Raw genomic sequence first — 22,284 nt, 5'->3', positions numbered from 1 at the left:
AGGAATAATAATATATAGAATACATAGAATTGAAGAGAGATTATAATTAATTAGAAAACAGAAGCTAAAACATTAAAAGAAAATAAAAACTACAGCACAAAAGAGACATTATTTTCCTTCAGAGAAGCAAAATCTTAATTGTTTCTCCCACTTAAGTCTTGGTGGGAAAGTTCACTACAATTGGGTAATAAGAGCTAGTGTTGCCTGTGAAATTTGGGGTGTGGGAGGAAGAAAACCCCAAAACTGAAATAGGGAAGGATTTAGGATGTAAGAGGTGCCATTCTTAACCCCTTTTGCCTGTCCTTGGCCACTTGGCCACCAACCTCATTGAAACCTCCACCTATGATAATGAGTAAACAACTTTAGGCTCCTTGCTAAATTATGTTAATATTAACATATGTTGTCAAAAGTACAAAATCAGCAAAAGGACCATGTTTAATCTACATTACCAATATGAGCTACCCAGAGACCAGTTTAAGAATGTCAACACATAATCCTGGAGTTGTTATCAATGTGCTCCCAAATTCTTCAGCCTTCTGAGGACTATCTTTATTATAATTTTTAAACAAACACTTGGCTTGATCTGCCACATAATTTAGAACTAGAAATTTATTATCTCCCTAATATTCCTAAGGATTCTTTGAGAGATGGGTTACATGTTTTTCTTACATATTTTCCTATTCACTCTTATGTGTATTTTAGCTATATTATCATCCATTGCTTTGTAGTTTGCTTCTGGGGCCATCCTTTCTATTCTGCCCCTTGCAAATCTCAACATGAAATTAATCTTTTTCTTTTATCATCTTCTTTTAACTATCTCTAACACTGGTTAAGTAAGCTTTCAATAAAAGTTGGCTCTAGTGGAGAGGTAATTCACCCCAGCATAGTACATACATTAAAACTTAATATCACTGCTATTAAAATTGCTTCTGATAGTCCTTCCTCAAGGAATTTCTAATTTCTCCTTTTGTCTCATCCTCCCACCACTTTTATGGATAACTCTCTCTTTATTCCCCTCCCAAGGTCTGTTAAACCTCACCTCCCCTCCTTTTTCTATTGTCCCCAATAAGACTCACCTTCTGTCCTTGGCAGCCTCAGTAAATTTCAAACTATTACTTTGTTATGTTATTCACCTTTCCAGATCAGGCCCTAGGGTCTGTCTTTACATAACCAAACTGGCTCATCAAGATACTTTGATAAGCCTTAAATTTTCTCCATTATTTTTGGTCAGCTTTTAGTTTTATTTTGCTATTTATTCATTTGTGAACTATTTATTTTGAGCCCTGTATGTTTATTAAAGATAAATTTGAAATGCATAGCTAGGAGCAGCTCTCATAAGGGAAATGATAAACCTGTTTCCATAAATGCTAAGTTTGCCAGCAAAATATCTAGGTTGCACAGTAGTGCAGGTGGTCTAGAAGTTGTAGATTGGCCCATGGAAGTGAAAGACTGATAGTTGTTTGCCTGAAAGTGATACCTTAGTCTAGGAAAGGTTGGAACTTCTGAGGGAAAGAATGTTAAGGCAGGAGCTTTGGGAAAACTCACTTTAGGGAATCAAGAGTCACTAAGGCAATGAAGGAGGCAGAAAAGCAGTCAGGAGGAGGAAGAAATTCAAGTTGTCAGCTTTGAAAGCCAAGGGAGGTGAGCATTTTAAGAAAAGTTGTGGGATAGGGGAGGGTAGGAGGGTGTCAAATGCTGAAGGAATCAAGATGAATGTGACAGTTTTTAAGAGGCAGCTGACTTTCAAGAGAGCACTTTCATTCAAGGAAAGAGGCTGAAGTCAGATTGCATGACATAGTTGGGTGATTGGGAAGTGAGGAATTAGAGGGGACTCTTTGGAAAGGTTTCTGTTAAGTAGGAAAGAAAAGTGTTCAGAGAACGAAATGGAAAGTAATATGTGGTGCACTTACTCTTTAAAAATCAGAAATTGGGGGTTCAATTTTCCCAGAGAAGTTCTTAGTGAGTATGTAGGGGATTGATATGGAAGCAGAGTGTAGCTTGTGGTAACTCCCAAACTCCACAGTGAACATGGAGGAAAACCAAGAAGAGGGGAAGTTGGCTTAGGAGAAAACACACTCATTCAGTGTGCTCAGCTAAAGTGCTGATCCTTGCATTGAAAAGGGACAGGGAGTACCAAGCAAACTGAATGGAAAAACCCAATGTCTAGACACATACTGGTAAAATTTCAGAACTCCAAGGATAAAAAGAAAAATGCTGAAAAAGCTTCCGGAAAGAAAAGCAGATTCTCTTACCAAAAGACATCTCAAAGGCAGTACCAGATCCCAGGATTCAGTGTGAAAGTTATCTTCAAAGTTTAGTGAGAAAAAAAATTTCTTGACCTTAAATTTCTAGGCCTAGCCAAACAAAAATTCAAGTGTGAGGGCAAGATAAATCAATTTTAGACCCTCTCTGTTAAAAGATATGCTGAAGCAAAATTAAAAACAAGTCGGAGAAAGAAGATCTACAAAGAAATTAACACAACTAATGGTTAAGTCTAAATTATTAAAGTAGTGTATAAATATAGCAGTTGGGAAAATAAATGACATATGAGTGTCAAAGCAGAGAACAAGTGACCACATACCCAAATTCTTGTGTTGGTTTGGGAAAGAGTACAGATACTGATGCACTAAAGATATTGATAGATTTAAAAATGTATTTCAGTACATGTGACAAAATTAGTATATAATGCTTGAATAATTGAAGTAAGAGATCTAGAGGATAAAAAATTCCTATCAATCCAAAAATATTGGAGAAGGGGAAAAATGAAGGAAAAACAAGATACTTGCTTAAAAGAAACCCTAATATAAGATGGAATAAATAATTTTAACATTTTAATAAATATAATAAATGTCAGTGGGCTTAATTTCCTGTTAAAAAGAAGAGGATCAGATGGGGTTTTTAAAATCCAACTATATATGTTACATATAAGACACACACTTAAAAACCATCTGGAATATAATAAGCGCCTATTTAATGTTTGTTGAATGACCTGAATTCATTCATTCCCAAATACCTTTGGAAGTATATAATCTTCTTTAAAAAATCCCTCTCCAGTGCAGATGGTAGCTACAGCATAGATGTATATGTTTAAATAAGTATTAGAGCATTTGAGACCTCACATGCAAAGTAAACCTCGGTTTAGTGCTCAGGCATGGATCAAGTTAACTGTTCAACATTGCTTGACTTAGGAAAATGTTTAGAAGCAACCACCGCTCTGTTTTACTTAGACTCTAGTACATGTGTGTCTTGTGTATAGACCCATTCATGAAGCTCGGTCAGGTCCTCTAGGCCATTTCATCTGCTGAGAGATAGTCCATATGTTCATGGGCCAATTTCTGACCTGAGAAAAAAACGTACTTTTAGAGCTTAAAAAGACTTTAGGAATCATGTTCCCAGAATCCCCTTTTGCAAGAAGAGCAAACAGGTCAAGAGAACTTAAGGCTTGATGCTCTGAAGTAAGAGCTCCACCTGCTGGTTGCCCATTGATTTGTCCACCCTCTACATTCAGCATTAGACTACATTTTAGTTAAAATTGTCTTTAGGTATATGAAGCACTGCTATGAAGAAGCTAAACATTTTTAGTTCTCTATAGAATACCACTTGGGCTTCAGTACTAATAATGATAACTTACGGAAGCAAGTTTGAATATATGTTCATTGATTTTAAGGATAATTAAATTCAAAACTAGAGAGGAATCATGTTTCTTAAAAATTCTAAATAAATACATGATATAATATATATATAATATGATATGCATAATATATACAAAGGTAACATCTATCAAAAATATCATACTAAAAAGTGTCACTTTTTTTAAGCATAGACTTCCTTATAAAAAACTTTTCCTATAAACTTTTTGGGGCACTGAAAATTGCTCTAGTTGCCAACAATTTGAACCCAGTGGTCCAAAGATGTACTCAGTACTCAACCTGCAGTAAGCTGCAACTGGCCAGTGTTTTGTGTGTGGTTCTAATTCTTTATCTCGTGGGAGTACCCCCATTCACCTGCTTACCCAGGCTAGGAGCTGCCAGTGAGCTATCCATCAAACCTTCCTCTCAACCCAGTTACAGTCTTCTATGGGCAATTGCAATAGCTTCCTCATAGTTTATACTGCCCTAATTTTGTTCCACATAGTCTGCTCTTGATCTTCAATTAATCTATCTAAAATTCAAATCAAACCATGATTCCTTGCTTATTGCTTAAACCCTACAAATATTTCACATTTAGTCAAATAGAGGTACATTCCAGGGTTCTTAGTAAGGCGTAAGAGAGGTTTCTGATTTCCCTCCCCACCAATCCCTTCAGGAATATCTCTTGCCCCTCTTCTTCACACTTTTATCTTCCATTAATAATAGCAACTTATGGTACTAAACCCTGAATACTCCTCTGCCTCAGTTCTCCATATCCCCTACCACACATTTCTTAAGTTCTTTTTTTTTTTAAAGATTTTTATTTATTTATTGAGAGAGAGAGAATGATAGAGAGAGAGCATGAGAGGGAGGAGGGTCAGAGGGAGAAGCAGACTCCCTGCTGAGCAGGGAGCCCGATGCGGGACTCGATCCCGGGACTCCAGGATCATGACCTGAGCCGAAGGCGGTCGCTTAACCAACTGAGCCGCCCAGGCACCCATTTCTTAAGTTCTTAGATCACTGTTGGGGTCAATCGTTTTCCCTTCAGAAGAATTTAGCTTTGCATCACCAGGTGACTCATTCATTTTTGTCCTTCCAGGGAAGCCTGAAAAGACAAGTCTTTTGTCATTCCCGAAACAGCCTTCCCCTCCATTTGGAAATCCCTACAGAGTCTACTCTGCCCACAGAGGATTACTCTGCATGTCAGAAAACTTGGCAGGAAAGCAACCAAGCCCTGTTCTTGTTAGGAAAATATAGAAATATTTATCCAGGGACGATTTAGTTTACTTTCTTATATGTTAGATTTCCTAGGATCTTAGGAGGCCACTTTAGCAATAGGATCATTCAAATCTTATAGTGTAAGAGTTTTAGTCTTCTGCCAGAAGTGTTAAAGCTCACAGTAAAACATCTTATTTTGCCACTGATATGCTAGTGTGCTAAATTAAATTCTAACACAGGCCAACAAGAAAAGACATTCAGCTACTAGTTTACTATTAGAAGTAGAATTGCATTTATCATTTATGTGATTCTACATTTATTTTCCTTATTACCAACAAATAAAATATTTTTCAAGCAAAACATTACTGGTAGTTTATAAAAATTCAATAGTTACCTCAAAAAGATATGAGGTCATAAAATGCAATTGACTAATGTATAAGAAATATTAACAAATAATTCCTACATGATTACACACATTGATGATTTCTTACATGGAATGGTGCATCCAGTTTACTAACATTTCCCAGAAGGATGACAAAATAAGAATAAAAGCAATGATTTAAGGGTTTATACCCTAAATTTCCTGGAACTATTCTAAATAAGTTGTTTTATTATATAATTTTCACATACATATTTGAGGAGATCTAAAAATAAATCATCATTATATGTAATTATTTCAAAGTTCCTATTTTGAATAAAGATAAATTAAAATATAACATCATTGTCAAAGAAAATATGCACTAAATATACTTGAAAATTGCTTCTACAAAATATATTGTTTCATAAGTTAACAACTTAATTGAAAACTGAAAATTCGGGACGCCTGGGTGGCTCAGTCGTTAAGCATCTGCTTTCAGCTCAGGTCATGATCCCAGGGTCCTGGGATTGAGCCCCGCATCGGGCTCCCTGCTCCGCGGGAAGCCTGCTTCTCCCTCTCCCACTCCCCCTGCTTGTGTTCCCTCTCTCGCTGTGTCTCTCTCTGTCAAATAAATAAATAAAATATTAAAAAAAAAAGAAAACTGAAAATTCCTGAACATTTTAAATTTTTCTATAAACATACTAGCAGTTTGCCTTTTGACCATTCTCTGTTTTGTCCATTTTTAGAAGTGGCATAAAATTACCCATCTACCTAACAAAGTCATGCCAACTACCTAAAAAATTATTTCTGTGGGAGTATTTTGAAAAACAAGATTCTACTTTGTTATTGTAAGATATAGCCTCTTGGTTCCTATAGCCAGGTATCTAACTATGGAAATGTAACCGAGAACCAATTTGAAGGAAAGAATATCAATTATCCTCTTAAAGTTTAATGATGGATTTCTCTGATTTCTAATATATCTTAATATGTCTTAATTTATTTTATTTTAAATACTTCTTAATATTAATTCAATTTTCTAAAAAATATTTTAAATATTTCCTGATACTTCTTTTTTTATTATTTTAATTCAATTAGCCAATGTATTTCCTGATATTTCTTAATTTATTATCTAGCTCTCATTCTTGAATTCTTCAGAAATTGTCTTCTAGCCACATATTCTATTCCTGTTTGGTTCTTGGGGAAAATGAAATTAGTATATTTATAATCAATAGCATTTTTAACCAATGTCCTTCAGGATTTCACCTAATGATGTCTAATTTTAATATTCCTTGTTTCTAACATCCATGCCAGTTCTAGAAATGTCTTTGATAATACAGATTGTAGTCTTTTCCCCAACATTTCTATCTTTTCATAAAGCACCTAACTATGTAGGCACTCAAATAGTTGTTGAGTGAAAGAATACAATTTTGAAATCTGATCAAATGTCAACAAAACATTTTTTAAAAAGCTCAGAAAACAGAAAGATATCATAATGACTGATAATCTGGACTGCTCTTCACTATCTAAACACCTCCCAGCTATAATATGCACAAAAAATTTGCATGCAAAATAACTGTAACAACTCCATTTCCAAAAAGTGTAAAAATGAATGAACACATTTAGTAACTCATGCTTCTAGCAAAATACGAACTTAGAATGCATTAAATATAATCTTATTTCAGAAAATGCCTGGTTGCTTCTTAACAGAATTTGTCTATACCACCCATAATCCAGCCAGATGTTAGAATCTTTCTTCTGCCAACAAGTTATATATTAATATCCTTACTTGTTATGCTCTGACAAATGAAATGTCACTTCAAATGTCCAGTTGCATGGCTTAAAAGATGTATTTTCTCTTTTGAGACACATTAGCAAGTCATTCTAGTTAAGGGTGATATTTAGGAAATTAATAGAAAAAGTGGGTTTTGAGTTTTTGAGCTTAATATTTTTATTAAAATAAATAATTTCACATATAACAAAGGTTCAGTGGATTTCCGTGGGCTATGAGCTTCACAGTATCAGAGACTATTTTTCATTTATCTTTGTAAATTTAGTGCTTAACACATAAGTAATTACTAAATGTTTACTGTTAAAAATTAAGCTTTGTTTTTAAGGCATTAAGCTTTGTCTTAGGTTAGTGAGATTTAAGTTAAAAAAAAGGCAATATTGCAATTATTTAAATAATAACCTGAATATATTTATGGATAAAGAAATGTTGACTGTCATGATCATACATAACTAACTTTCAAGTACTTCACTAAAAAATTTATTTTCTCCCCACCGAACTGTTCACCAAGCAAGTTAAAGAAAGGGTTCTAGACATCTAGAAACTTGCATTTTGGAGAAGCAACTCTTAACATGAAAGCTATTTATAAAATAAATAAATAATGAACCCCAGCTAGGTGCAAAGCAGGAAGGGATTTTAAAACTCATAAGCCATATTTCCTTCTCAAAGAGGTTTGTAATTTCATACAAGGAATAAACCAATCTGAAAATTAAAATGAAAGTTGATTATTGGTACAGCATGAAATAGAAATTTAGAAAGACAAAGCCTGATTATGATTGGTTGATAGTTCATGGAGGTAGTGCCATGGGAGTTGGGCTTGGGGAGGTGCTTTACTGCAGGCATGGGTAGAAAAACAGGTGTTTCACATGGAGAAAGATGATAGAAGTGGTGCAGTGGTTTGACCATTTCCAGGACAAAAAGTAGTGCATGTTGATCATTGCATGAAAGTAAGACATAACTTGGAGAGTTTTTGAGAAGCAGTCACTCATGGCCTGGGCTAGGGTGGTTTCTGTGGAAATGCAAAGGAAAGGTAGCTAACAGGTAAAGTTAGTATTTACATCACAAAATAGATTGCAGTAATAACTTACCACCTAATCTGATGCACCTGCACATTGAAAAGTAAACACTTGGTAAAATAGCAAATGGATGTGTGTGTGTTTTCACTTATTGATGACTGTGATTTCACATTATTATAACCCTTGATTTCTAGACAAAAACCTCACAACTAATAATTGACTGTCAAGAGTCAGTTTTCAAGTCTATTTGTTTCTTAATGATCCTCTTATATATTTCTGGAAGGGGAAAGAGAAGACGTAAAACTGTTCTTAAGGCAACAGATTTTTGGAAACTTTCTTTCATGTAGCTTTGAGGATGTCTTACTTCCAGAGACTACTGCTTTTTATCAAGGAGCACATTGAAAGGTTCTATGAGAAAAATGTGCCTAAATATGAAAGTCATCTCCAGTCATTTGAGTTTTATACGTGCATACAGTTATTTACCCACCACTTCATTGATACTATCAATATAAGTATATAGGAAATGATCCTGTATTTTCATAAGCCATGTACTGTATGTACATACACAATATTATGCTGCACATTACTTCATTTGATTTCCTAACTTGCTTTTCATTGCTTACCCAAAGCAAATCATCTTTTTATTTGGTTATGCTATTTTCCTTGTGTAACTAATGTAGTATATTATCTTTGCCAACTCAGAATCATATGAATATAAATCAACAACCCATGAAGAACTTTTATTATCCAGAGAGCATAATATGCTTAAGGTTTACCTCAACCTACATTCACCACATAAGAAAATAATAGCAAAACTAATACCTTATTTTTTTCTACAATTGGATGATCCAGCTGGCATTTATTTTCACTAGAAGTAAAGAAGATCAAATCATCATGAAAGGGAACACACATGTTTTGAAAATATCCCATTGTGAGATATGTATGGAACCATAACATTTGTTGTTAAATCTTACCATTGACAACAACCCTAAAACAAAGATGTATTTTTTTTTTTCAAACACTTGGCACATAAACATGGCAAAAGAAACTTACTTGGTTAGATAATTGTTTACATGATTCACTTACAAATTCAGATTGTTTTAGGGCAGAAACAGTAGGTCTGGAACATTAAAAAAATACCACCATAGTGTTGTTTTTCCACCTGAGAAAAAGAAACAAATTGTTAGTATGTCTTCTGTCTTACAGGGAATTTAGTTATATCAAGCCATCCTGTTAGTTTTCATTTTTTAAAAGTAGTTTTCCCGATAAATTATATTGACAAATAATCAAAATTTTCATTTGAAACCTTTGGTTATACAAAACTATATAATCAAGTTCTTCTTAAGTACTGTGACCCAGTATTAAGTATCCCAGGGTTAAGTATCAGCACTAATGCTCACATAACATTGATTTTTGATGATGAGTAAAATTGAGTAGAATTGACTACAGTGAAGAATACTGAAATTTAATTTGTATGATACCTATGTTTGAGAGATTTAAATCACATTCCAGCTAATAATATGAAATAGTTCACACAGATGCTAATATCTGCTTTTAAAGATAAGTACTTTGTGTTTAAACTTCAGAAATCATTAAAAATTTAATATGACACTTTTTTTTTTAAGATTTTATTTATTTATTTGACAGAGAGAGAGAGTTAGCGAGAGCAGGAACACAAGCAGGGGGAGCGGGAGAGGGAGAAGCAGGCTTCCCGCCGAGCAGGGAGCCCCATGCGGGGCTCGATCCCAGGACTCTGGGATCATGACCTGAGCCGAAGGCAGACGCCTAACGACTGAGCCACCCAGGCGCCGCTAATATGACACTTTTAAAATTATTTCAGCAGTGTCTGCCAACATACTCGACCTGTAAATTTCAAGATTATAGTCCTTGTACAAATAAACTACTTATTCTTAGAAAACAGAGTATAGGCTATTTTCATGCTGCCATTGAGTTGAAGAAATGTCTTCTTCTAGAACAGGTTAGCAAAGTTACTTACTGAAAGAAGTTATAAGGAAAAAAAAAAAAAAGAAGAGAAGAAGAAGAGGCTGAAAAAAAAGTTGTAGGCATGGAAAAATTTTTTTTGGTATCCTTTTCCCACCCAGTGCCAAAACTACCTTAATGTGACCATCAAAGCCTGCGACTTATTTATGCACGCACATACTCTGACTTAAATGTTCTAAGTGCTAGACACACACACATATACAATTTAAATGATAAATTCAAGAGGACAGAAGGTAAAGCATAATGTTAATAAAAATTACTACTAAATTTCTTTGCTGTTTCAGACCCAGAAAATTTTCAATTATATATAATACTTTAAAATCTGGGTAGTACATAAGAGTCTAGATATAAACTTTCTAAATAGTCAATTTCCAAAATCATTAAACGATATGTGATTAGATGCTTCTTATTAGCATAATGAAACATAGTTTAGGCAGCACATACTACATACATAAATGAATGGAATGAGAGGATGTTGGCAGCAATGGAAAATAATGATGGATTTTACAAGATTAAACCAACTGACATTTTATGAAAATTTCCATTTCCTGCCTTGGATTTCATCCAAACTGACAAAAACAAAACACATTTAGATTTCTCAGATTTCTCTTGGGATGTTCTCTTGGGTAGAATATCTGGAAAGAATTTCTGACAAATCAATCTGTCAGGTGCCACACTTTAATATTTATGTGAGAATTCGCCAGGATGGACAAGAATGTATGCTAGTCTTTTCTCCTTACATAAAATAAAAATTGTGGGTAGAATTAGTGCTTACAAAACACACTGCTCCATTGCACAAAGTTGTAATATTTTAGCAGAAGCTTAAAGATTAATTGGAAAAGGTAAAATTATACATTGCCAAATTTTGACATTGGTTCTGGCAATATCTGCACTATCATTAGAACATGTTTTACTCAATCATCTTTGTTGTGTATTCAAGTCCTAGTCTTAAGGGCCCAACAATTGTCTGGATGTAATAGAAACACCATGATAGCCTGCCCCTCGGGAATACCCTTTCTCCTACCCACCCTCCCCTGAGCCAGAATCAACAACTATCCCATAAATTCGGCTTTTGTTTTATTAAAATTATTTTACAGCAACAGTGCCAGAAGCATGGAACTCTTGCAGAATTCCAAGCATATGAATTTTTCAGAAATGTATTACATGGAGTCTGTCTTTTGTTCAACTTATTTTTTCTCTTCCCCATTGTCACCGAGTTAGGCCCAGATATTTTTGCCTTTCCCAGGAGGTACAACATTAAAGGATTAAATAACAGAAACCTGGAGCCACATCTTTTTAAAACATAACTCTTAAAGGAGAAATCATTGTCTTACATGTGGTTAGAAAAGGGATGAGCAACTGTCTAGGGACAGGGCAGGAGAGAATTAGAATTAAGTCAGCCACCACGTATCTATGAGCTTTTAAAGGACACTAGGGACAACCCCATATTTGGATAAATATTCCATTAAGTGAATGTTTGTTTACCTTAGGAAAACCAGGTTACAGGATTATTCATTCATTCCTCAAGAGTAAGTGCTGAAAATCTCCGGGGTGGGGATGGGGGGGGGGGGGCGGCGGCGGGGTGATTACTACTCAGTTATGGCTGTTATGCAGTCAGGATTCTCTCTGTGAAAAACAACAGTTAACACTGTGGTTGTATTTTTTTTCTGATGTATTGCTTGGAAACATTATCAGAAAAGCTTACACTATTTATTAATTAAGCTGACTTAAAACCCGATGTGTAATTCTATTGACTGTTATTATTGTTTCTTGAAACTTTGCTCTTGTTTATAGATTTTTTGACTTGAGTTTAGAAATATTCCAAGTAGATCAGCCTCGCAAATCTAGACTTGTAAATTTAATCAGTAACTTCTAGGTATATGCAGGAACATATTGCATGAGACAATAATGTAATTTGTGAGAAATGTCTACACACAAGCTTTCATATACCTTTATTCTGTCTTTAGAATTTGGAATGATGGGAGATCATACAATTAAAAGTCAGCGACCTCGATCTGTTCATGAAAAAAGGGTCCCTCAGGAACAAGCTGATGCTGCTAAATTTATGGCACAAACTGGTAATACGTTAGTTACATTTTTCTATTTATTGTTGTTAATTTAATGAAACCACTGCATGTTTTCATAATCTTTTGCTGCACATTTGTCAGTTTTTGGAGCTGATATTTTTTTGAGCCGTTTCTTTTTCGTCACCAGTTAAAGTCCATAAATGAAGTAGCTTTGAGTTGAAAAGCGCACCAAAAAAATGTGTAAGATTTATTTTGCTTTCAGTATGGAACATTTAGGATTTACATATTATTATTTACTCATGTCAATTAACTTCTTAAAATGTATCCTTAAACTTCTAAAGAAAGTCAACAGTTATTTTGTCAATAATTATTATAGGATTTTTTCAGAACTAGAATTTTAAATAGGACTTTAAATGATGAAATTTAACTTAGCAATAAGATGTCGAGTATTTTTTTCAAATGTCATACATCATAGAAATATTAAATGTTAAAATGTATGGAAATTAGAAACATTTTCAGAATTTTTTTTTATTTGAAAGAGAGTTTTGCTATATAAGCTAAATAATAAAAAATTGACAGTCTTTATCAGTAAGCTACAATACATCCAAACAATTAAATATCAACAAAAATCACTTTCTGGTTTGTAAAATTTTTAATCCTAAACTAATTAGATTACTTTCAAATACCTCCCTCGGGAGGGGAGAAAAATATATACATATATATATATGCATATATATATATATGAAACACAATTAAATGCATTCATATGTTGGGTCATCATAATAAATGGCTATAATTCCATCTGTTTACATTGCATGTAGTACATTCTTAGATGAAAATGTATTTAAACTGTGTTATGAACATTTTCAGCTGTCACTTTTATTTCAGGAAATTGCAAACTAACAGTTTTATCTATGTCTTTATAAAGTTTTATACATCCAATCTGGATGATTTGTTTTACCATTAATACTGAAGTTTCAAGTACTTGATCAGCTTGTTGACATGACATTGACTAATTTTGATGAAATTCTCTTGAAGAATGAATGTTTCCTTTAGTTTATATTTTCTTAGGATATTTATTCTGAACATTAAATTTGGATCTACAACTTAAAAATGCAAATATTCTTAATGGATTGTGCTCTTGGTAATGGGTGAGTAGTAGAGTTTAACACATTAATTGTAAGTAGGTCAAAGAATTCTTCAGAACAGGAAGAATGTTTACAATAAATTCTACATTAAGGACATATTTTTAGCTTTTTTAAATATATATGTTGCAGCCAGACCCAGAAATGAAGAAAACTTGCTTATCTGGATTGCTTTTGGTGCAGCTTCTCATTTAACAAAAGGTGACATATTTTTACTCTTTGCTCGAACGGGTCCAAAAGTGCATTGCCAAGGTCAGGTAAATTTTCAAATTATTGAATGTATGTTTCTCCCTTACACGGAGCAAAAAGTCTCAAGCACTGACCAGAGATTGCAGAATATTTGACTCTAACTAGAGGCACAGGGCATGGGCTGATAACTCAGCCTCCTTCCAGTGCCATCTCACAGGGGCACTTCTGCGAGATCAGAAATGTTCTTCCTTTTTGCACAAGAGGTGGCAGTCATTGGCTTGCTGAAATTTCTTAAAAGTGGGGTCACTTGGGAGTGAAATGGTGAGCCATAGTTTTAAATTCCCAATTATGTGGTAAAATTAGTTGATGCATGAATATTATGCAATTTGGCCAGGAGATTTTATATAAATTCGGTTTTTGTATTTGCCTGTGACATAAACCAAGAAAATTCATTTCTCAGCCAAAACCTTTTTTGCAAATTCAAATCACAAGGAACATGATGTTTTCTTAGTGAGAAGTTACTAATTTCTGTTTTCATTTACTGGTTCTTTTTCAAGCATTGTTTTGTACCTAAAATATAATAACACATGATTTGGTAAAGTAGGTGAAACACTTATTAAATAGATCCATGAGGAGCATTAAAACCATTTCTTTATATTGTTAACAATAATTCAGAAAAGGCAATGAAAAATGAAAGTTCTGAAAATATCAATTGGATGCTTGAATTGATGCAAATAAATATTTATTATTTAAAGCAAAAATAGTTTAGGTAAATATAAAAACACATATAATACTTATTTTAAATGCAAATTACTACAATACTGATAAAAGACTGGGAAACTGGATTATTTTAAGTAGTTTTTAAAATATGTAATTTGGCACCAGGCAGTTATAAAGTTAAAAAGAGAGGCTGGTTTTTTTTCCCTTCAGTATTTTCTGAGAGTATATTTTCTTTAGGTGTTAAGGTAGTTAGTCTCAATAAGTGCAACTAAGTAATAAAATCTTAGAAAAGCTAAGGTTTACTTATTAAACTTTTCTACTGGTCTTTCAAATCAGGAAATTGGTGTTACATAAAAACAATGAGAAACATTTGCTAACGTTAATTTGAGAATGAAGAAAAGCACAATAGAGGTAAAATTGAATGATGGAAGACATTATAATATGTGTTTTATATTAGTCATGAGGGGAAACAAAGCAAAACCTATAAGCCTTTTTTTTTTAAAGATTTTATTTATTTATTTATTTGAGACAGAGAGAATGAGAGAGAGAGAGCATGAGAGGGGGGAGGGTCAGAGGCAGAAGCAGGCTCCCCGCCGAGCAGGGAGCCCGATGCGGGACTCGATCCAGGGACTCGATCCAGGGACTCCAGGATCATGACCTGAGCCGAAGGCAGTTGCTTAACCAACTGAGCCACCCAGGTGCCCCCTATAAGCCTTTATAATTAAGAATTACTTCTCAAAATGAATAAGCTGGCCTCTTCAACCAATATGATCAGTAAACCCTCTATCTGAAAAGCAAGCTTTCTATAAAGTAATAACATGAGTGGAAATTGTTTTTAAAAGAGTAGCGTTTGGTAAAATAATGTTACTTTATCAAAATAACTTAATCATTTTGGTCAGTTCAATAATTGAGATAAGCTAGTTTAAATATAAATAGTGTTCCAATAGCCTAGGACACAATTTATATTTATGGTAAAGAGAAATGAAATGAAGTGGTAAGATACAGATACTTAATATAGACATCCAAATTAAATGCCAAAAGATGGCTTTAAGACAATTTAATTGCACTTCCTAGTGCTTTTTAACATCATAGTCATCAAATGATCTTATAAACATGTTTAGAAAAGTGGTCCTGTATTCCAGTGGGGAAAATAGCCTATATTAGTAAAGGATAGCATGTTATCCTATCTAAAACAGAAATATAAAATTAGAAGTATGTTTCTAGTTTAATGATTTTAACATACTAGCAAAAATTTATATTAATATTTTTTACAATTTAAAATGCACTCTCATACATTATCTCATTTAATCCTCACACATGCATTTTGAGGTAGATGTATTACCCATTTTATTGAGAGGTTCCGAGAAATAAAGTGACTTTCTCAAGGTCACAGAACTAATATTCAGTAGCTTCGCATCAAACACAGGTCCTCTGACTTTAATTACAGTGCTTTTCCAATCCGCTTTCATGTTTCGTGTCAGGATAAATAGTCTTAAAAGTGCCTCAGATACTGAAGCGTTCTATGCCATGTTTATGTGCCTTCTCTGTTACAAGTTAAGGAACCAGAGTAGTTCGTGCTATTTCCAAAGACACACATATTAAAAACAGTATACTTTGTATTGTACTTAACTATTCTAATGTCAGTGAGTTTTTAAAAATATACATCTCTTTCTTATAAAGTATATGAGCTATTTCTCACAGTCACCCAAAGTGCTGGACCAGAATAGTCTTCACGCTTTTCTGAATTAAGAAGTGGCAGCATGGAAATCATTATTAGTGCAAATGTTACCTGAAACTATACCATTTGAGGTATAATGAGGTCATTTTGGTAGGTAGGCTGGTATTTGAGTGGCAAAATTTGATTCATAATGTGAAAGCCAATATGTATTTTATTCATTTATTTATTTTGTTTTTGATCAACAAAATGAACCATAAATTTGAGCCAGTGAAGAAGGCCAATTCTGAGCACTAATTATCAATCTCTTAGGATCTACGCATCACTGCTTAGCCTGTTGAACATCATTACAGTATACGTTCAGAAGCAACCCAGATTTTTAAATATTTGTGCAGAAATACATTTAAAAATAGATCTTGATCCTGATTCATTGCTCAATTTAATAAAAACATTTTTAATGCCATCATAACAATGCAAAGGTAAGAGAAGGACTGCTTTTGTGGAAAAATATAACACTTTTATGCATAACCTTTATCACTTTTATAGAATTTACATTGTTCAAGGTTTTCCAGCTCTTGATTAATAACATACAACCATAATATTTCTACTTCACTTACTCTCATCACAACAAGGGTTGAAATATCAAAAGAAAAAGCTTTGCATTATATTTTTCCTAACTTTACGCTTAAATTCTTCATCCCTAAATGTATATGTTCATATATACATATATGTGTGGATATTTTTTTGACCATTGCCATATTATTGGGTTCTAGAATAATGATTTTTAATTTTTAGAGTATTCTTTAATATAAAAGAACAAATTATGTGACCTGCCTTTAAATGTAATTCAAATGGTTATCCAATAACATTTTTATGAAGTACTTAAATATAAATTGGTGAAGGCAAAAAGACTAAAATAATCAAGGGAAATCTATAGAGGACTTTCAGGACAAACACTGATCCAACACTGAAAAAAAGTCCTATTTAATGTAATACATCATCCCAGTAACCACTGTCTGTGCCCTTATGATATATATCTAGTCATAAATGCCTTATAATCTATGCCTCTGGGTGCATAATGCATCCCAATATAAGACCAGATCTTTATAATGGTGCAACCCAAATTGTGGTTGGTGGACCTATGCTTATCTGTGAACTACTTTTTATGGGCCCCTGAGGAGATAAGAAGCTTATACCAGAAAATAAATTCAACTACTTTATCAAGCACATGTTTTATTTCAGCTAACTTTTTTCTTTGTTTGGAAAAAAGAAATTCTCAGTGAAGAAATCAGCAAATTGAGTTACATTCTGGTTCAACCTCCTTCTGTCCTGGAGTACCAGCCTATGGACCAGCTATCTTGAGTAGCCCTGCAAGTAATGTCTAAGTCATTTACTAACCTTTCAAAAGAAAAAAAAAAGATGGGCAAACAGATCATCATATTCTTTTTTTTTGAATTCTGTTTCAAAGGCAAAGTCTAAACAGAACTTACATGATATAAATTGTTCCTTGGTTTATATAATCAGTGATGCAAAGTATTCAGAAACAATTCACCTGCAAACCTTTCCCACAACCAAATAACTAACTTAAGTTCTTCCTGCCAGCAGGTAAATGGCCCAATTTTGTATTTAGGGAAAAGCAACTGCAAGTTTTCAAATCAGTTTTAAAAATCTATCCTGAACATGATGTCAGAATAGAATCAGAAGTCCATTGTGAGGGTCTTAGAAATTCTTGACTTTAAGTCTTTTTGGTACATGACTTAGATAATAATAGAAACCAGACATAATTTTAGTGTGATGCTTACTCTGGGACAATTAATGGAATTCCGACATTCCTTGGCTTTTTAGGGCCTTATTTTGAATAAATTAATAGAAATCATAGAGAAATTTTTCTTCATTTTGAGTAAAACTCACTCTTCTAGATCATGAAGAAAATTCTGAGCAGGTTTTGAAACAAATGATCACAAAATAAATAGCTGTCATAGGATGAAAAAGTAAGAACTGCACTAGGAATCAATTATAAATAAGTGACAGTGTTTAACACTATAAAAATTAGATATGCCCAAACTCCCAGGGCTCCACCTCATCCAGCATGAGAAAGGAGGCTACACAATAAAGGATTAGGGAAGAACCCATCAATATATTCCTGCTCACCAAAGCCAGAGTAAGTTTAGCAATACATTTTCTTCCTCTCCCGTCCGAAGGACAAAGCCTCAGATTGGCTTGAAGAGAATCCCTTCAGCAATCATTGTTGTTGATAAATGCTGACTGGTCCCTTCAGAGTGTCTACAGTACAGTGTCTTTGTGAAGAGTAGTTTTGCTAACAAGGTTATAACCAACTTGGACCTCGCACCAGTGTCATGTGTATTTCCCTTTAAATGTATTTTTCTCTGAGATGTTTTCTTGTGCCTTTTGATGTAATGTCATGTTTTTACATTTAAATTATCTTGCATGTCATAACATCAGTTTGGTCTGATGCTTAGTAGGTGAATATTCAAAGCAGTATTTCATGTTTATTTGTTGTCTTGCATACAGGTGAATCTGGTGTGGAAGAGTGGTCCCAGTGGAGCACGTGCTCAGTTACTTGTGGTCAAGGGTCGCAGGTGCGAACCAGAACTTGTGTATCACCTTACGGGACACACTGCAGCGGCCCGTTAAGAGAATCAAGGGTTTGCAATAACACTGCCCTCTGTCCAGGTAGTGTTAGCAGCAACTACAACTGTGGATGTTATTGAATTGTGTCATGCTACGCATTTGGAAAGATGTGTTATTTTCATATGAAATGGGTAGAGACATTTTGATTAAAGTGGATAAGCTTAACTCATTTTCAACAGTGAAATTTTGTCATATATGGGATGATTTCTGCTCTCAGAGCGGTCAGGAAATTACATAAGTGACTCCCCTAATGAATTTTCTTGAGAAATTTCTGTATCTGCTTCTAATAATATTTATGATTATAACAGCTTTCCTTATTTCAGGTGGCAAAATGTCCAACTGAATGTTTGAGGAAACGTAACCTTGCAGACATACTGGAAATGGGATCTGTACTCATTGTCTAAGGCAGCGGTTGATGCAGTCTTTAGTCAGTTGTTTTACTTACTTATCAAAGAAAATAGTTCCCCTGACCAAAGGACATTCTGTTAATTTATTTCATTCAAGTGACTATCCTCATCCGAGCCATCCAGTGCATTGTAAACTTTAAAGTCATTAATGCGGAAAAAATCTTCAATGTTAAATGGAGCACAGCACAGTATCTTGCCCGGGTAGGGTGAGATTTTCCGGCTGTCATCATTTTGTTCTCATTGGAGGCCTGCATGCATATTACAGGCATTTCTCCTTAAGTTACTGATTTTCATGTAAAAAGGAGTACTAAAAGGAATTTGGGCTTTCTTTCAAGAAGTCTAAAGCATATGATATTGTGTATCTCCAGGTTTATATTTTTGTTCAACTACTTGGTGGATGGGTGATACAAACTTATTGACCATTGCCGTTGACACTGGGCTTGCATCCACCAGGGGCCTCCAAAAGGGGGGCAGGCATAAGGAGAGGGATTGGCACTGCAGCAGCTTTTCGTCTGCTAAATTGTGCGTAAAAGTTTTCTGATGATTTCCATTTCCAGAGATGGCTGATTTTGCAATTGCTAAAAGTAAGAGTAGAGAGTGGGTGGCATGGGGGAAGGGCAGGGATAATCCCAATTTCCCAGCAGAATGAGCAAGGGCAACCCATTAAAAGACAGTGTGAAGGAGTTGTTGTTTAATGGGTACAGGGTTTTGATTTGCAAAATGAGTAAATTCTGGAGACCTGTTTTACAACAATGGGAATATATTTAACACTACTGAATTGTACACTTAAAATAGTCTAGATGATAAGTTTTCTGTTGTGTATTTTTTATCACAATAAAAGAAAAGACAATCTGGAAGTAACAAAAGGGAAAGGAAGTGGTGGGCAGAATGTGGAGGAGAGCTGATGCATGAGATGGGAAATCCCTTTATAATGGAATTGGGAGATACAGAGTAGCAGATTAAGGTAGAAGTAAAAGCTAAACAGGGCAGAAAACTATGAGGAAGGGAAGACAGAATTAGCAGGAAGCAGCAATAATTTCCACTGAAAGCAAGAAAAATCAAGTCAGCATGAGTCAGTGGGAATTAAACTAGATGAGAAGGAACATCAAGTGAAAAAAAAAATCAGAGGGAAAGAGTGCTTACAGAGGTCTTGGAAGGGGAGGACAATGAAAAAAGATGACAAAACCAGTGGTTAGAGAGCAAGCAGACTCTAGGTCTGTTAGGCAAGAGAAAATGAGCTGAAAGTTTTCTGAATTACCAAATTTCTAAATTTTGTAGCTAAAATTGCCTCATGAGCAAATGGTTGTGGATTTCCAGCTGGGTGTGGGGAGAGTACATTGTCTCATATTTAAAGCTGGCCCTTGGTTACAATATCAAGCTTCCTATCCTGGGCAATGAGAAAAGTGTCAATAGAGAAGTAAGCTGTGCTTGAAATATACATTTGTCTTGTCAGCATCCTTCTGAAAAATCAAGTTCCCTTCAACATACATGGGTAGAATCTAATGGCAAATGGACCCCCAAGTGGAAGTCTGAGAGGGTGCTGAAGTGTTCCCTGCAATCCTCCGTTCAGTCCTTACATTCCAGCCACTTGTTACGCACATTCGTATGGTTGACATATGGAAACCTCCATCTTTCTGCTGGAGCCTGCTGATTAATCCCTTCACTGGGCAAGGAGAGCATCTGTAGTGGGACCAGAGTGCTCTCCCTTTCACTCTGTGTCTGACGTTTAGAAAACTGAATAATATTGTGATTGTGAGGTTTGTCCTCAATTTCTTAAACCTCCTACCATTATACCTACTGAAGAAATACACACTAATCATGAGTTCCTCTTGACCTTCGTATACTATAGGTTTGTCTTTCTAAATTTGGTTAAATAGTACTGACGATAAGAAAAAAACGTGTCTTTTAATCATTGTTATAGTTCAGATGTTGAATTTAAGAGAATGGAGAGTTTTGTTGATTTCTTTTTAATTTTTTAAAACCGAACACTAATTTAGCAACTTTGTTATTTTAAAAAATGTAGAATAAATATTTCACTATAGGAAGTTGGGATACCTTTTAGATGGTTATTGTATTTGTTATGAAATACTTTGTGTTCAATATTTTGTTCAGTTACTTGCCATGCTGATAAATATGTACTTTTTTTGATATAATATATCATGAAAACAGTAACCAAAAGTGAATTAAAAAACTTAAATAGTACCTAAACAGTGTAAATATCTTTCTAAAATAATACTTTAAAGTCCCAAGAAGAAAATTAGCTCAGAAATCAATAACCTAGTTGTCACGCTGTGGATATTCAAGTGTGTTTGGCATTTAATTAATGAAAATGACACAAGGACAAAATGAATGTCAAAGCCACTTTCCATAAAATATATGGAATGATAGAATTTGAGCTTATATTTATTTACCCTAGTAAAGCCTAGTCAATATTGTTATAAATTAGTTGCCTTTCACCCGTATTATTCTAATTTCAAAAGAAGGGTTTTCTTAATTAAATTGCATAATAATGTGTTACTTCTGATATGGATCCTAAGACATCCAGCCTTTTGCAAATTGTTACTTTGATATTATAGTCTCTTCAAGAATTCTTATTACTCAGAGCAGAAAATGATAGGGTTAAATAGCAAGTAAACTGAGAAAGTAGAGAGCTACATTAAATTGTGTATTTACTGTCCTGGTTTCTGACTTACAGTTTTATGATCTCTTCCAGGGTTTCTCAACCTCGGTACTATTGACATTTTGACACGGATAAATCTTTGTTGTGGGAGGCTGGCCTGAGCATTCTTGGATGCCAGTAGCATCCCTCCTTCCCCTGAGCTGTGAAAATCAAAAATTTCTCTGGACATTGCCAAATGTCCTCTGGGGGGCAAAATTGCCCATGGTTGAGAACCACTGGTCTACTCTATATTTCTTCTAATCCTTTAGAAGTTGATTTGGGCTAAGGAATGGTTTCGATTTTTTTTTTTTTAAATAAATGTCACAGTATCCACATTTATATATTTCTTAAGAAAAAAACCTTTCACTTAAAGGAGTTATTTTATACATCCCAATGTAAATTATAAGGTATTTTGTATGCTTATTTCAAAATCTGGTAGTAACATAATTTGTATATTGTATATTCCTCATTTCATCTTTAGACAGCACAGAGTAGGGATGTGGTACTACAGCTAGTGTCTAAGTAAAGAAGAAAACTATAAAAGTGCATTAATTTGATTTGTTTTTTGGTTTTATCAGGCACATTTTCCAAATGAACTAGATTATTTACAGATTTTCATACTTTACTGAAAGGTAAAAGAATTTATATAAAATTTGCCGCTAAAGTAAAAATATCTTTATTCTTTAACATAAATCTTATGAATAGCATCTATAAAATTATAAGATGTTTTATAGTTTCCAACTAATTCAATAATATCTAAAATAAAATATTATTAATAATTTTGTTTCTTTTTCAAAAAAAG

The 22,284-nt window shown here is 34.1% G+C and overlaps 1 protein-coding gene across 1 annotated transcript in view; it reads left to right on the top strand.

The window, feature by feature from the left end:
* ADGRB3 (adhesion G protein-coupled receptor B3) overlaps positions 1 to 22,284 on the top strand; it is a 709,573-nt gene that overhangs the window by 267,168 nt on the left and 420,121 nt on the right. The window contains exons 4-5 of the mRNA XM_021691966.2: positions 11,976 to 12,086; positions 18,297 to 18,458. Coding sequence (XP_021547641.1) covers positions 11,976 to 12,086; positions 18,297 to 18,458 — 273 coding nt within the window. The remainder of the gene's footprint in view (positions 1 to 11,975; positions 12,087 to 18,296; positions 18,459 to 22,284) is intronic.

Source organism: Neomonachus schauinslandi, chromosome 8 (assembly GCF_002201575.2).
Source record: "Neomonachus schauinslandi chromosome 8, ASM220157v2, whole genome shotgun sequence".
NCBI lineage: Eukaryota > Metazoa > Chordata > Mammalia > Carnivora > Phocidae > Neomonachus > Neomonachus schauinslandi.
Note: the sequence above shows the minus strand (reverse complement) of the source record. Positions and strands in the feature narration are given on the sequence as shown.